Genomic DNA, 15,313 nt, shown 5'->3' with positions numbered 1-15,313 from the left:
ATTGTTAATATCTTTAAAATAATCAGGAAACTCAACACAAAACAAGCATTCAGATTATTTGCCCTAACAGACTATTATGAAACGATCACACACCACAGAACCACATCTCTTGCTAGTATTTCTCCCTTCAGATGACCAACTTCACATTTACCACTAGGGGCACCAGAATCCTTCTAAACAAAACTACAGGAAGAAAAAAACATGTCACTTATTCTAACAAATAACTAAAAAAAAATTAAAAAAAATAAACCACAAATATAAATACTTAAAAGATTTTATTGAGTTATCACATGAGTAATGGCAATTGCTAAGAAAGGAGATTATGAAAACAAATTTATGGCTTTTGCAGGACAGAGTGGAAAAACAAAAAAATCAGATAGCACCTTACAGTATACTGTATAAACATTTGACAGATATATTAACAACTTCATAAATTCTTTTGTAAACATACCAAACTAATATAAAATATTCCTGAAAATTACAACAAAGTAAATAACAAAGTTTATAACGGCATGCAAAATATGATCTAACATAGTAACACAAACTACTTCAAAAAATAAATGGATTTGCGACAAACAGTGTCATGCTTATTAGATGGAGCTACAAAGTAATTTGTCTCTACACAAATGGTACATTTCACATGGGCCTGAAAAGACTGCTGGATGACAGTAAGCATGTTTGGGAATGTTTCTGATTAGTCTTTTGCTATGGTTGATTTATAAAAAATAGGTCAGCACATATTTGAAAAGATTTGGGCTGTGCTACTAACCTATGGCTTTTGTGCAACCACTTGAAAATGCAAGAATGTTTTTTTTTTGTGCCTATAATCCGTTTCGCAGGATTAGCATCATCAAAAACATGCATTGCAACACCTTGACTTGAATTGCACCAAAACGTTTTATGTTGAAGAAATATGGGTATGTGGAAAACTTTAGCATTTCCCTCCCAATGAAAATCCCTTCTGCTGAGTTATCATCTTCATTAAACCTGGCCCAGAGTAGGATACTAACAGCTGTGAAAATATGTTTAAGGCAGAGTCAGCAATATTGCATCAACAAAAATAGTAAATGAATGAATTATCAGCCTCTATTCGATGGGAATGGTTTGAAAATTATTTGCACATTTTTGTTGTCCGTTCAGCCGTGGTCAAACTTGGAAAGTCGTTGTCAATTTAAATTGTGTTACAATGTCAGAGATTGTAGGCATGTTGATCCAATAACACAGTTCAGAATTAGGTCGAGTTCACAAATCACAAGTTATTGTTTTGTTTTTTTTAAATCATTGCTTAAAAAAAAAAAAATTATATACACAAACAAGCCATGGCCAAATTTGGGGAACAAACTAACCTATAGACACCAAGAGAGACAAACACACAAAATCAGGCACAGAACAGGTTTTAAAAGAACTGAAAAGGAGTAACCAATAAAATGTGGTCTTTTCTTACCACAATATTAAAGAAAATAAATAAATGTAAATAACAATTCACTGTGGAACACTGTAGCTCTGTCTTACACGGATAGCACTTAAGAGACTGCTACAAGATTTTTATCTTTAAACGTAATGAATCAAACAAAGCTCTATGCATGAAGTTTTACACAAATGCACTGTTTTTTCTTATCATGAAATATGCATATTAAATTAACTGAAAATCACATATATTAACATTCACTTTCCAATAACTTTACACAAATGTTCCCAAAGAATGTGCACTGATGTTGCATGAGAATACCAGGACATTCGGTGAGTTTAAAAACTGGAAGACTGTTGCAATGGACTCAGAGATTTCGTCTTTGAAGTTACTTGAAGAGGTGGTTAACCCAAAAATGGCCATCATGTGTTCCATACCTGTATGACTTACTTTCTGTCATGGAACACAAAAGAAGATGTTAGGAAAAAATATATTTTCAGTCGCCATTCACTTTAATTGCATTATTTCTCTCGATACAATGAAAGTGAATGGTGACTGAGGCTGAAAGAAAAGTCATATGAGTTCAGAACATAAAGGTGAGGAAATTATGACAGAATTCTCATTTTTGGGCAAACCGTCCCTTTAACAATAACATGAAGTTCAACGTCACTACTTGGCTACCACTTGAAACAGAGAACACGAATGAGGTGACCGAGTTGTTATAATGGTTTAAAAATGACATCACCAAAAAAACTGTAATAGTCCTCCTTCCATCCATAAGGATAACTGAGATACAAACATGGGTATCTTGTGTACAGGGGTAACATTTTGTGTTGGTTTTTTCGGGTCAAAAAAATGGGTTATCCGCAAGTATCCACCTTTGAAAATGTCTGAAGCTTAAGAAGCATCACGAGAATCAGGGTTACAAAAAAGGTTGGTACCTGGTTATCATTCAGTCCTACCTTCTAAAACAATTTCAGCCTTGGCTACCACAGGAGGACAGGCTGTCGTAGAGAGAATCGCTCAGAGATTCGGGGGTCTCGAGGACTTGGGGATGGCTTGGAGATAGGCCATCGTCAGGTCTCTCTCTCACCAACTCTAGACCAGTGTCCCTCACCATCTCTGGGTTAGTAGGAATACGGCTTTTGCCTCGACGTGCCTGACCAGGTTGAGGAAGACTTCTTGGGTCGCCTTCGCGGTTGGCCATGGAATCACTAGTCTTATTGTGCTGCAGACAAAACGCAGCCAAAATGCATTGTAGCACAAAGCATTATTTCCATTAAAACCATTTTAATAAAACAGGATGGAACATTGATTGCATTGTCTTGTTGGGTGATACTAGGATAGGCATTAGTGATGCTCACCCTCTTAAAAGAACTCTTATGACTGATTGGCTCCACTCCATCTCCGACACCAAGATAAACCTCAGATGGCTCTGCAGATGCTTTGAGGTTAGGGAAAGTCCAGTTCTTTGTGGGGGGGCCTAATTTCATAGGTGCTCCACAAATATCAGTGTCTGAAAATACAAACCTTAGTATAAGCCAATGAGAAAGAAATACCTACATCAAGTTGAAAATCAGGATTTAAATCCAATTTAAAATGTGAAAACAAAGACACATTATGTTGGAAAATTAAGATAAAAATAAGATACGGTTTTAAACTATTAAAATCACTGATCAAAAAAGCTAATTTGTTGCATTAACTGGGTTAACTCCTTTTTTACAAAAGGTGAAATTTTCTTCCTTTCATTGAAGCCCACAAGGTGATTTTTGGGAAATTCTCAAATCTAGTCTAATAACATGGATCGTCAGATTTTGCACAAACTTATAGAGTCCATGTCAGCTCGAAGCAAAAAGGGAACATACGAAATATGAAATTCACATTCATTTTTCAATGATAATTTTCACTCTATTATTATGTTGATAAAATACTGTAGTTTATAATGTGAACAATTCTAAATAGAAGCATTTTCAATAGTGCACTAGATGTTTGAGCCCCACTGTATATGCTTTCTATTAATGTACAATCATTCTGTCTTCAAAAATCCTATAGCTGCATAATCTTAAGTGACAGCTAAGAGTTTTCAGACATCTATGCTCCAAATACAGCAAAGCAGTGCAATATTCTACAAGCTCCCTCCAAATTCAACATGATGAAAGAATAAAGCCATTCTCTGTCGTGGCATATTTCCCATATTGGTTTGGCATGGCTATTTACCATAATACTCTATGACCAAGTTCTATTAACAAAAAAGCATTGTATTGAACATAATATTGAAGTCATACCATCATGAACAATGTTTCCAATCTGGCTGGATGGAATCTTGGTTTCCAATGTGCTGGTGCGATGGTCCATATCCTGACTACCCATATAATCTTCTTCTAAAGATGACAGTTCTCTCTCCAAAGTCCAGCCCTTGTGGGAACTCTTCATTCCTGAGCCATGTTTTCCATGGAGAAGAGGAGGGTCACACTCTCCATGGGCTTTCCCTTTGGGAATGCTTTTGCAACCAACATTTGCGCTGTAGTCAGGAAGAGGGAAAGTGCCGATGCCACTGTCAAGGGTGTGTGTAGAGATTCCTGAGCAAGTAAGAGAGGGTACTGAACAAGTAGAAGGAAGTTGAAAGTAATAATGAGTACTGGTATATACTAATATATATTAAAAAAGATGTAGACATTACTAGCATCATGCTTAACTGTTGGCATATGGTTCTATTGATGGTAGGCAGGCCAAACATAGCAGTTTTAATTGTTACCAAAGAAATATTTTTCTCAATTACTTACACAATCAATTCTAATTTCTAACTACAGTATTTGATTGAATCAATGTCACAGCAGTAATTTCTTTTTAATAGTTTAACACCTCTTGCATGATTTCCCCTAAACCAACACATAACTGGTAAATATGTTTGTCAAATAAAAAGACTAGTGCTGAAAAAAAGGATTTGTTATAAACTATAAAACAAGGGATCACCAAGGAATATGATGCAAAAGATAGGCATGCACATCACACTCTAAACTATTGAAATCTGTTTGCCATGCAGCTGTTGTCGAGAATGAGTCACCGAAATGGGAAGGAAAAAAAACTCACCACACACCTAGATAATTATCATCAGGACTATACAACCATGTTTAAACCTGTTTTCTGTGACTACATGCTAATCAATCAGAATTCTTGGCTCCGGAAACATTGACAGCATTGTAATCATGCTTTACCTGCAAAGTGTTCATGATGAATCGTCTCAGCCAGGTTTTCATCAGACGTAACATCTTTATTCAAAGTAGAAACCTGTAAAATATGAAGGGTCAAACAAAAATGAAAATTCAACCTCCCATTGACTTCTTTTTAACAAAAAATGTGCATGATATCCATTCATTTCAATGGGTGATGATTACAACTTATGATTTCACCTTTTCCATGTCATCATTGCTTCTTGTCTGACTAGGAATGACTGTGCTCTGATGACTGAATACAGGTCTGGATTTACAGTCAAATGAGAGGCGTCGATGTGCCATACTGATACCTGCATCCTTCCCGTCAACCCTTATGAAAGAATAACAATAAAAATAAAAAATAATTTGAAAGGTACATTTCGTTGCTTTTTACACTTTTTTACAATGCAATATCTCACATTTTAAACTGTTCCTCACATAAAGTGCATAGCTTTAGGAGACTTGGAACAAGACTTGGAATACGTCTCCTAAATTTATATATGCACTTTGTGTATAAAAATAGAAGATCACCCACCAGTCACCTTCTAATTTTGTAATTTGTAAAAAAAATAGCAAGGAATTTCAGCTAAATAATTCTTTATGTTCCACAGACACACACAAATCATGTGGTAAGAATGAAGGAGAGCAGTTGGCAGATTTGTTTTTTTGGGGGGGTGAACTCTCTTTTTAATTTTGTATAAAACTATAAACCAGCTACTACTAGCCATACAATTCCCAGCTACTGAAAAAGCAGCTGACTGAATATAAAAGCACACATTATCACTTTCCTCACCTTCCATGCAAACCTTCACAACAACTACGCTACACAACACATCAACTTAGATTTATTTTGTTTTGTAAAACTTGATATAAAGCTTTAATTGCCTTTCATTTTTAAATCTGGCCTTTGTTTTCTAGTTGTTCTCCTTTGAGATTTATGTAAAAATGCAAGTTGTACCCTCAGCTACCTGTATTTGTTGCTATCATGATACCTGTACTTTATTATAACTAGGCTTGGGGGAAAAAAAGTGTCTGCTTGGAATGTAACCGACAATGTGATGAAAAATCAAAAATCAAATGTTTTAGAGAACAAATTCCTAAATTTGTAGGAACGTTCTTTTTAGGTTTGAATATTTTATGACCATAAACTAACATTCCCAGAACATTCAGGGAGCCAAAAATATTTTAGTTTAGATACTCTTTTGTACTAACCGGTTTAGCAGTTGCTGCATGAAGTTGTCAGATGGCACTCCTCTGTACATTACAGACAGCTGCCCTTGGGCTTGGTCCATCACTACCTCACAAGAATGTCCTTTTCCTTGGCGATCCAAAGCCACTCCATTCACATAAGCCCGTTCTTCTTCAAGAGCTTTATGCAAGCCCTCAGCTTTCTCAATTAGCATAGAAATGTTCAAGCTCTCACTCTCTGTTTTCTTAGCAGCGCCCTTGGTGTCCTTGCCAACCGAAGATATATTGAGTTTCCATTCTCTCTTGTCATCTTTCATCTTTGATGCTTCTGGTTTTCGGCTCAGAGCTGGAAGCTTGCTTTTTCTCAGGCCAAACCAGTTGGCAATACCATTGGAAGCCTTCTGCTTGACCTCGACAATTTGCCCTTTATCTTGCTCTTGCAGTTTCAGCATATTCTCCTCAATGCCCTTCATAACCTTCTGCTCAATAGAGGACTGAGGGCTGGGAGCAGAGTGCCTCTTTTCTTCTACAGATTCTACCGGTCTTGGTGGTGGAGGAGGAAGGCTCTCTCCATAAGAAGTTTTCTTCTTATTGGCCCTGTGATGGCTCCTGTCCTCAGATTTTGACATGTACCTCTGGAACTCCGGAGTAGGTTTCCCATCTCGGTTCATAGATGGTGGCACCGTTTTCGTTGGTGATTTGAGTGGGATTTTGTTGGGGCTGCTACTGTGGGAGCCAGAAACATTTTTGACATTATATGAAAGGCTGTGGGGTGTTGTACTTTTAGCATAGCTGCGTAAAGCTTGTGCTGCTTCTAAATTAGTAGATGGTGGATGCATCTTGGATTTTGGACTCTCTTGCTTGGCTAAGAATGTTCTAGAAGATTCATGTTCAATTTTCGAGACTAACGAGCTAGAGGGCAGTGACCTGACTGCTTGGTCAGCTTGTTTGGAGATAGCACCATCAAGATGACCTGAATGGTAGGGTTTATCATCTGTGGTTTCTGTATTTTTTGGAAGTCTATATTCTCCTGACCTACAATCAGAATTTCTGTCAGCCATTTTGCTTTTATCATTGGACTGTGCTAGTATGCATGCAGGGGACTGAATTTCTTTTTTCTCTGCAAGCGGAGGACAAGCTGTCGTTTCCTCTGGGTTCCTCAGCTTGCCAAGTGCAGCCAGTCGCTCTTTAAATGAATGGCTTGATTCACCTAAATGTCTTCCAATCCCTGATTTTCTAGGAACAGGTGGCGGATCATCCCTTTTAAAAGGTGACTGTGTGCTCCGTGGATCATTAACTGTGACTTCATTCTTCTCTTGGCTTCTGGACCTTGTGCCGATCCCGCTCTGAACCTTCTGCGATGATGACTGACTAGGCAGACTGCGATGATTGACTTGCTTATGCCAAACTGGACTCTCCGAGCTGTCCTCCTGGTCTGAAGAATCAGACTCTGGTGAGATATCTTTCTGCTTGAGACTTGTTGGCCATTCAATAACACATTTTTGCTGCTTTCCTTTCACCCCTTCTTTACTGGGACTGGCACTGCAAAGAGATGAGCTCACTTCCACAAGCAACTGGGATACATCGGTGCCACACGTCTTTGAGAGATCAGAGACATTTTCATAGTGTGGTATTTTCTGAGGGGTCTTCTGAATGGGAGAACTTTGCGTAGGTTTGGCTACACGACTTGTTTTAGGTATTCCACAACTAAGCTCCTTTGTCAGCTGTGTGGGGACATCATCAGGCTGGGGTGGAGAAGTTGGAGCGGAGTGTGACTCTGATTTAGAGGCAGGCAACTGTCTTTGCCTCTCAGTTGTGGTGGCTTTTCTTGTTGCGACAGGTGACTGTTGCACCTCATAGTTGTTGCTCCGGCAAGGAATTTTCGAACTTCGTGTCAACTGAGGACTGAGACGAGGTGGATTTGGTACTGTGGTATGTTCTTCAATAGTGGGTATCTTCAGGAATTTGAGAAGTTTGGAGGGGGAGGCCTTGACCTCTCTAAGGCAGGAAACTTGATTGGGGCTCACTGCAACTTTAGATCTATTGGACTGAGGGTCAGTTGGGGTGCTGTCTTTCACAGGGACAGAGATATCATCCAATACTTTTGAGGCAGTGTGATTCTCATTGGGCAAAAATAAGAGACCTTTGTGAACTAGTTCATTGCTTTCCATATCAAAGTGTGCATTGTCTTCGAGTCCAAGAGTTGGCAGCTTTGAGGTGGCTGTGCTGGCTTGATATACACAGTCAGAGTATTCTTTCACTGCAAACTCTTCACTACCAATTTCTTTCTCAAGTCTCTGTGGCACCACAACATTTAAGTGCTTTAAGTCAGAGTCCAGTAGGGTAACATCAATTGTGCCATCATCACAAATGGTCTCATTGCAGGAGCTGTCACTTGACCTGTTTGATTGTGACTCGAGCAGAACATCTGACAACCAATTCTTGTCTCTTGTTTCTACGGACATATGATCAGGAACTCCTCTGGTCTGATCTCTTTCCGAGACTGATAATCTGGAGTATGACTCTGGGACTTCTAATGGGTGGGGATCATTGGGTGGGTCCACTAAAAGAATAGACACGTCAGCAGATGTTCTATTTACAAACAGTTCACTTGTACCTATGGCAGGCTTCACCAGGCTCTGCGAGTCCATGTTCTCCTGGATATCGGGCCGAGTCAAATTGAGGTTATCAATATTAATGGAGTTTGAAGTGCAACAATTGTGGCTACTCTTGGCTAAGCTGACGGAATCTTTATTGGACAGCATCAGGCATGTGCTACAACTACCACACTTTACATTGCTGTGCTCTCCTCCATTCAAATGCTGATGTGTGCAAACATCTGGACAGGAATGGGAACAATGTGCTTTGGGTGCATTGCACCTGGATGAATTGTCTCTGCAGGCTAATACAGCCTCCTTGGAGGCAAGAGCCTGGCTGTAATCACAGATTGAGGGAATGCCAGAGGAACGATGGTACCGAAGTGGATCCGTTTCTTCAAGCTTGCGGAGGACCTCCAATATGTGTGCTTTCTTTTTCAAGAATGGGGACATGGCCTCCATTGAGGTGGATGAGCCCTGGGTGTCAGGTATGCAATTTTGTGCACACTCACTGTTTCCCTAATGAGCAGAATCATAAATATAAGGAAAAGTTGCTTTGACTGAGCTCATAAATATTAGATATAACAAAGACCATTGCCAGGCATTTGTTCTTTGTTAATGTCACCCACCTTGGCCTGCGGAATCCTCTGAGTCTCAATCAGTTTGGTAGATTCACTGTGCTGCAGCTCACCGATGTGTTCCAAACAGGGACCTGGCTGCTGAGATAAGATACATTAGGTAAGCTTTAAGCTTCTTATTATATTACTCAGTTAGTAGATTATGTAAAACACAATGCAGAACAAGCATAAATATAGGATTGTGGTTCAAAAGTCTGAGTCCTCTTGTGAAAATGCTTCTATTTAGCATTTTTCTCTTTTATATTTATTACAAATTATATTAGTCTCAATACAATTTGGGGGAAAGTTGAATTGAAAAAATAACATTTACATTTCCCCTTTAGCTTTACTAACAGCATTCACTTGAGTTGACATGGACTTTGTGCAAAACCTGATGACCCATGTTATTTAACATGATCTCAGAATGTTCCAAAAAGCATCTTTTGTGCTTCAATGGAAGCAAGAAAATCTGGCCTGTTTTTACACAGGAGTTAAATCCTTATTTGATGAGTGACCTAGAAATAGTGCAGAATCAAACATTTTACATCATAAAACTTCTTTTAGTTTACATTTTTCAAAATCCCAAAACTTTATTTACAGGTTTTGATTTTGAATCCCAGATTTTCAGTGTGAACTCAGACTTTTGAACCCCACTATACGTGTATAACTTGGGTATTTGTTTTCTGTCTTTTACACAAATTCATTTTAGTCACATAAATAATTTCTTTCCAGGCAGCCCGGTAAAATTAAACAGGAAGGCGTTAATTGAACCATTTTCTTCCATTTGTTAACAAATCTAATAGGACATCCCTGTGGAGTTTTAAGAATGTTTTGTGAAAAACAGCACATTTAAACTACAACATAACTAGCGTAGTGCATTTTTCCTTCACATGTTCCAGCATTTAATCACCTACCTGCTGATGTGCACATGATTGACTGTGTAATTTCTCCTGCAAAAGTTCACACAGTGTTCTGTTCTGCCTCTCCAAATCAAACACACGCATTTTCAGCTTAATGCATTCCTCTCGGAGATCCTAAAAAAAGGATGTACATTCATTAAAAACATATCATAAAACAGTGATTGGCACAATACCACTATACAATAACCACTTTATAAAATACATAACCACTACATAAAAATTCACATGCATTACATACACATGCAACAATAAACCAGTACATACATTTTTTTTTTTACATACATTTTTAAACACATTACATTTGTGTTTCAGATACAGTATATAAAGTATAGTGTTTTCACCTTTTGATTGAGTAAAGCTTGGACAACATGATTGGCCACCTAAAAACAAACACAAGCATTAAAAAAATTCTGAACAATTGTATTAATCAACTGACATAAACTCATTTTTCAGCATGATGCAAGACCATTGCAAATCTCTATGGCTAGATAAATGTGTGGTAAGGAACCATATCCATTCTGCCAAGTTCCAAGCACACTCATGGCGAAGTGCTTCTTCGTTGTTCGCTCAGAGCCGAAAAGAAGTTTGAAACCACTGAACAATGTCATACTGTTTTTGTGAACATTCAGACAACAGACACGCTGCTGGGGAAGGCATTTACAAGTACACTGAAATATGAGGACACACCTACTTATATATATATATATACATATATATTTCACTACGTGTGAAATATCAACTATTATTATCACTGTCTTTATGCCTAATTCTATAAGTACAATTCAAATGAGATCAGTGAAAGAAGTTGTTTAACCACTCAGTGTTAATTAAATGTTGTTTATGCAATATATAATGTGTAATTTGTAATGTTTACCATGTGCATTTATGGCGCTAAATGCCAACAAGCTATATATGGCCATAATATGCCCCGACTACACTGTTATTTTAATTTATGATGACACAGATACTACTGCAAAGATGTGTGTAGAAAAGTGCTAAAGGATTGAATACAGACAAAAGTATAATAATAGGCATATCTTACATGGGAATATGTGTGATTTTCGCTGCAGCGGCCCATGAGTAAAGCACAGAGGTGGGAGCAAGTCACACATGTTCAAGTCACAAGCAAGTCTCAAGTCTTATCCATCAAGTCTCGAGTCAAGTCTCAAGTGCAGTGTAGATATATCAAGCAAGTCATGTTAGTGACTCACCTCAAGCAAGTCAAGTCCTGATGAGTTTCATGTCAAGTCGAGACAAGCCACAGAAATAAAATAAATAGAGGTTAATTTTTTTAATTAAAAAAAAAAATGCATTGCTCTAAAAGATGAACTTATATAGGCCTACATATCTTTACATGAATTTTTTATATGAATTATATAACAGTAATGTGTTATACAATATATATATATATATATATATATATATATGTGTTCATTAATGCAATTTACTAATATATATATATATATATATATATACATACATACACACACACACACACACACTCACCTAAAGGATTATTAGGAACACCTGTTCAATTTCTCATTAATGCAATTATCTAATCAACCAATCACATGGCAGTTGCTTCAATGCATTTAGGGGTGTGGTCCTGGTCAAGACAATCTCCTGAACTCCAAACTGAATGTCAGAATGGGAAAGAAAGGTGATTTAAGCAATTTTGAGCGTGGCATGGTTGTTGGTGCCAGACCGGCCGGTCTGAGTATTTCACAATCTGCTCAGTTACTAGGATTTTCACGCACAACCATTTCTAGGGTTTACAAAGAATGGTGTGAAAAGGGAAAAACATCCAGTATGCGGCAGTCCTGTGGGCGAAAATGCCTTGTTGATGCTAGAGGTCAGAGGAGAATGGGCCGACTGAGCAACTTTGCCTGAAATAACCACTCGTTACAACCGAGGTATGCAGCAAAGCATTTGTGAAGCCACAACACGCACAACCTTGAGGCGGATGGGCTACAACAGCAGAAGACCCCACCGGGTACCACTCATCTCCACTACAAATAGGAAAAAGAGGCTACAATTTGCAAGAGCTCACCAAAATTGGACAGTTGAAGACTGGAAAAATGTTGCCTGGTCTGATGAGTCTCCATTTCTGTTGAGACATTTAGATGGTAGAGTCAGAATTTGGCGTAAACAGAATGAGAACATGGATCCATCATGCCTTGTTACCACTGTGCAGGCTGGTGGTGGTGGTGTAATGGTGTGGGAGATGTTTTCTTGGCACACTTTAGGCCCCTTAGTGCCAATTGGGCATCGTTTAAATGCCACGGCCTACCTGAGCATTGTTTCTGACCATGTCCATCCCTTTATGGCCACCATGTACCCATCCTCTGATGGCTACTTCCAGCAGGATAATGCACCATGTCACAAAGCTCGAATCATTTCAAATTGGTTTCTTGAACATGACAATGAGTTCACTGTACTAAAATGGCCCCCACAGTCACCAGATCTCAACCCAATAGAGCATCTTTGGGATGTGGTGGAACGGGAGCTTCATGCCCTGGATGTGCATCCCACAAATCTCCATCAACTGCAAGATGCTATCCTATCAATATGGGCCAACATTTCTAAAGAATGCTTTCAGCACCTTGTTGAATCAATGCCACGTAGAATTAAGGCAGTTCTGAAGGCGAAAGGGGGTCAAACACAGAATTAGTATGGTGTTCCTAATAATCCTTTAGGTGAGTGTATATACAGTGAGGAAAATAAGTATTTGAACACCCTGCTATTTTGCAAGTTCTCCCACTTAGAAATCATGGAGGGGTCTGAAATTGTCACCGTAGGTGCATGTCCACTGTGAGAGACATAATCTAAAAAACAAAATCCAGAAATCACAATGTATGATTTTTTTACTATTTATTTGTATGATACAGCTGCAAATAAGTATTTGAACACCTGAGAAAATCAATGTTAATATTTGGTACAGTAGCCTTTGTTTGCAATTACAGAGGTCAAATATTTCCTGTAGTTTTTCACCAGGTTTGCACACACTGCAGGAGGGATTTTGGCCCACTCCTCCACACAGATCTTCTCTAGATCAGTCAGGTTTCTGGGCTGTCGCTGAGAAACACGGAGTTTGAGCTCCCTCCAAAGATTCTCTATTGGGTTTAGGTCTGGAGACTGGCTAGGCCACGCCAGAACCTTGATATGCTTCTTACAGAGCCACTCCTTGGTTATCCTGGCTGTGTGCTTCGGGTCATTGTCATGTTGGAAGACCCAGCCTCGACCCATCTTCAATGCTCTAACTGAGGGAAGGAGGTTGTTCCCCAAAATCTCGCAATACATGGCCCCGGTCATCCTCTCCTTAATACAGTGCAGTCAGCCCTGTCCCATGTGCAGAAAAACACCCCCAAAGCATGATGCTACCACCCCCATGCTTCACAGTAGGGATGGTGTTCTTGGGATGGTACTCATCATTCTTCTTCCTCCAAACACGGTTAGTGGAATTATGACCAAAAAGTTCTATTTTGGTCTCATCTGACCACATGACTTTCTCCCATGACTCCTCTGGATCATCCAAATGGTCATTGGCAAACTTAAGACGGGCCTTGACATGTGCTGGTTTAAGCAGGGGAACCTTCCGTGCCATGCATGATTTCAAACCATGACGTCTTAGTGTATTACCAACAGTAACCTTGGAAACGGTGGTCCCAGCTCTTTTCAGGTCATTGACCAGCTCCTCCCGTGTAGTTCTGGGCTGATTTCTCACCTTTCTTAGGATCATTGAGACCCCACGAGGTGAGATCTTGCATGGAGCCCCAGTCCGAGGGAGACTGACAGTCATGTTTAGCTTCTTCCATTTTCTAATGATTGCTCCAACAGTGGACCTTTTTTCACCAAGCTGCTTGGCAATTAACCCGTAGCCCTTTCCAGCCTTGTGGAGGTGTACAATTTTGTCTCTAGTGTCTTTGGACAGCTCTTTGGTCTTGGCCATATTAGTAGTTGGATTCTTACTGATTGTATGGGGTGGACAGGTGTCTTTATGCAGCTAACGACCTCAAACAGGTGCATCTAATTTAGGATAATAAATGGAGTGGAGGTGGACATTTTAAAGGCAGACTAACAGGTCTTTGAGGGTCAGAATTCTAGCTGATAGACAGGTGTTCAAATACTTATTTGCAGCTGTATCATACAAATAAATAGTTAAAAAATCATACATTGTGATTTCTGGATTTTTTTTTTTTAGATTATGTCTCTCACAGTGGACATGTACCTACGATGACAATTTCAGACCCCTCCATGATTTCCAAGTGGGAGAACTTGCAAAATAGCAGGGTGTTCAAATACTTATTTTCCTCACTGTATATGATACCTTATACCTTATTATCCGAATAGTTTAGATTTTTAGAAATAACCAGTTAAAATGTTTAACACCGTGTGTATGCTGTGTAAAAATGCGGTCAGAATTTCACATTGATCTAACAAAAACGGCAGACGGGCTGAATGAAAATGCAAATTTGCTCTGTGACAGTAAGTGCCACTTATGGAACTGCAGAAATATGGCGGTTACCCTGGTAACACCTGTACACAAAGTAAAATACTTTGTATTTATTATATTTATATATATTTATATTTATTATATATTATTTGGAGGTAAGATGAAAAGAAAATGCGATCGGAACGTTTCTTAAGACAGTCAGTTCCCTTCAGAGATACATCTATATAAAATAGTCATAAAGGTTTTGCATTCAAGGGCTTTAGTTAAAGTCTTCAGAAGTCATAATCACTATGAGAGCACTTGGATTTCGTCATGAGTCATTCTGTATATTTTATACTAGTTGTCACGTTTTAAATAAAGTGTTGTGACTGCAAATCTGCCTGTTATGTTTTTATATTGCCAACAAATGGTTATGGTATATTGTTGACTTTTGAGAAGGTTTAGAAAAGGCACACACGTTTAGAGGCAATGTCAGGTCATTTCAAACTTGTCGCACTACAAAAACATGAGATTAATAGTCAATCATTTTAATTTACTGACAAACCTCAAACATTTGAAAAGTAATTTTACATATTCATCTTTCTGGATAATGAAATAATAATGAAGTGATTTACTTACCTTTCCTTGTGGTTTTTTAAATGTCTGAAGAAATTCAAGGTTGTGGTGGTATCAGATATTTTTGTGTTGCATACTGTACATCTGGCAAATCTTTTTTTTATTCACGCAGTCCAATTCGAAATCTTTATTTCCAAAGGAGATTATTTTGGGAACTCGACAATCATCTGTCATTTTGGCACGTTGTGAGTGCAGCGTTAACTGCGCAGATGCAGATCAGTGGTGCGGGCAATGGGCTTACATTTTTGCATATGAATTAATTGGTCACAATATTTTTTTTAACGCATTTCATTACTGTTTATA

The 15,313-nt window shown here is 38.6% G+C and overlaps 1 protein-coding gene across 5 annotated transcripts in view; it reads right to left on the bottom strand.

Moving 5' to 3' along the window:
• Window positions 1-283: 283 nt before the first annotated feature.
• The window catches only part of nckap5l (NCK-associated protein 5-like), a 40,382-nt gene continuing 25,352 nt past the window's right edge, over window positions 284-15,313 (bottom strand). For 2 of the 5 annotated variants that reach the window (XM_052106148.1, XM_052106149.1), the window contains exons 4-12: window positions 10,284-10,322; window positions 9,937-10,056; window positions 9,035-9,124; window positions 5,833-8,924; window positions 4,819-4,951; window positions 4,624-4,696; window positions 3,694-4,008; window positions 2,773-2,924; window positions 284-2,636 (exon numbers count right to left, since the gene is read on the bottom strand). In XM_052106148.1, coding sequence (XP_051962108.1) covers window positions 2,385-2,636; window positions 2,773-2,924; window positions 3,694-4,008; window positions 4,624-4,696; window positions 4,819-4,951; window positions 5,833-8,924; window positions 9,035-9,124; window positions 9,937-10,056; window positions 10,284-10,322 — 4,266 coding nt within the window. In that variant the 3' untranslated portion in view covers window positions 284-2,384. The remainder of the gene's footprint in view (window positions 2,637-2,772; window positions 2,925-3,693; window positions 4,009-4,623; window positions 4,697-4,818; window positions 4,952-5,832; window positions 8,925-9,034; window positions 9,125-9,936; window positions 10,057-10,283; window positions 10,323-15,313) is intronic. The other 3 variants (XM_052106150.1, XM_052106152.1, XM_052106151.1) reach the window with 3 other exon arrangements.

Source organism: Xyrauchen texanus, chromosome 35 (genome assembly GCF_025860055.1).
Source record: "Xyrauchen texanus isolate HMW12.3.18 chromosome 35, RBS_HiC_50CHRs, whole genome shotgun sequence".
In the NCBI taxonomy this organism is placed as follows: Eukaryota; Metazoa; Chordata; class Actinopteri; order Cypriniformes; family Catostomidae; genus Xyrauchen; species Xyrauchen texanus.
Note: the sequence above shows the minus strand (reverse complement) of the source record. Positions and strands in the feature narration are given on the sequence as shown.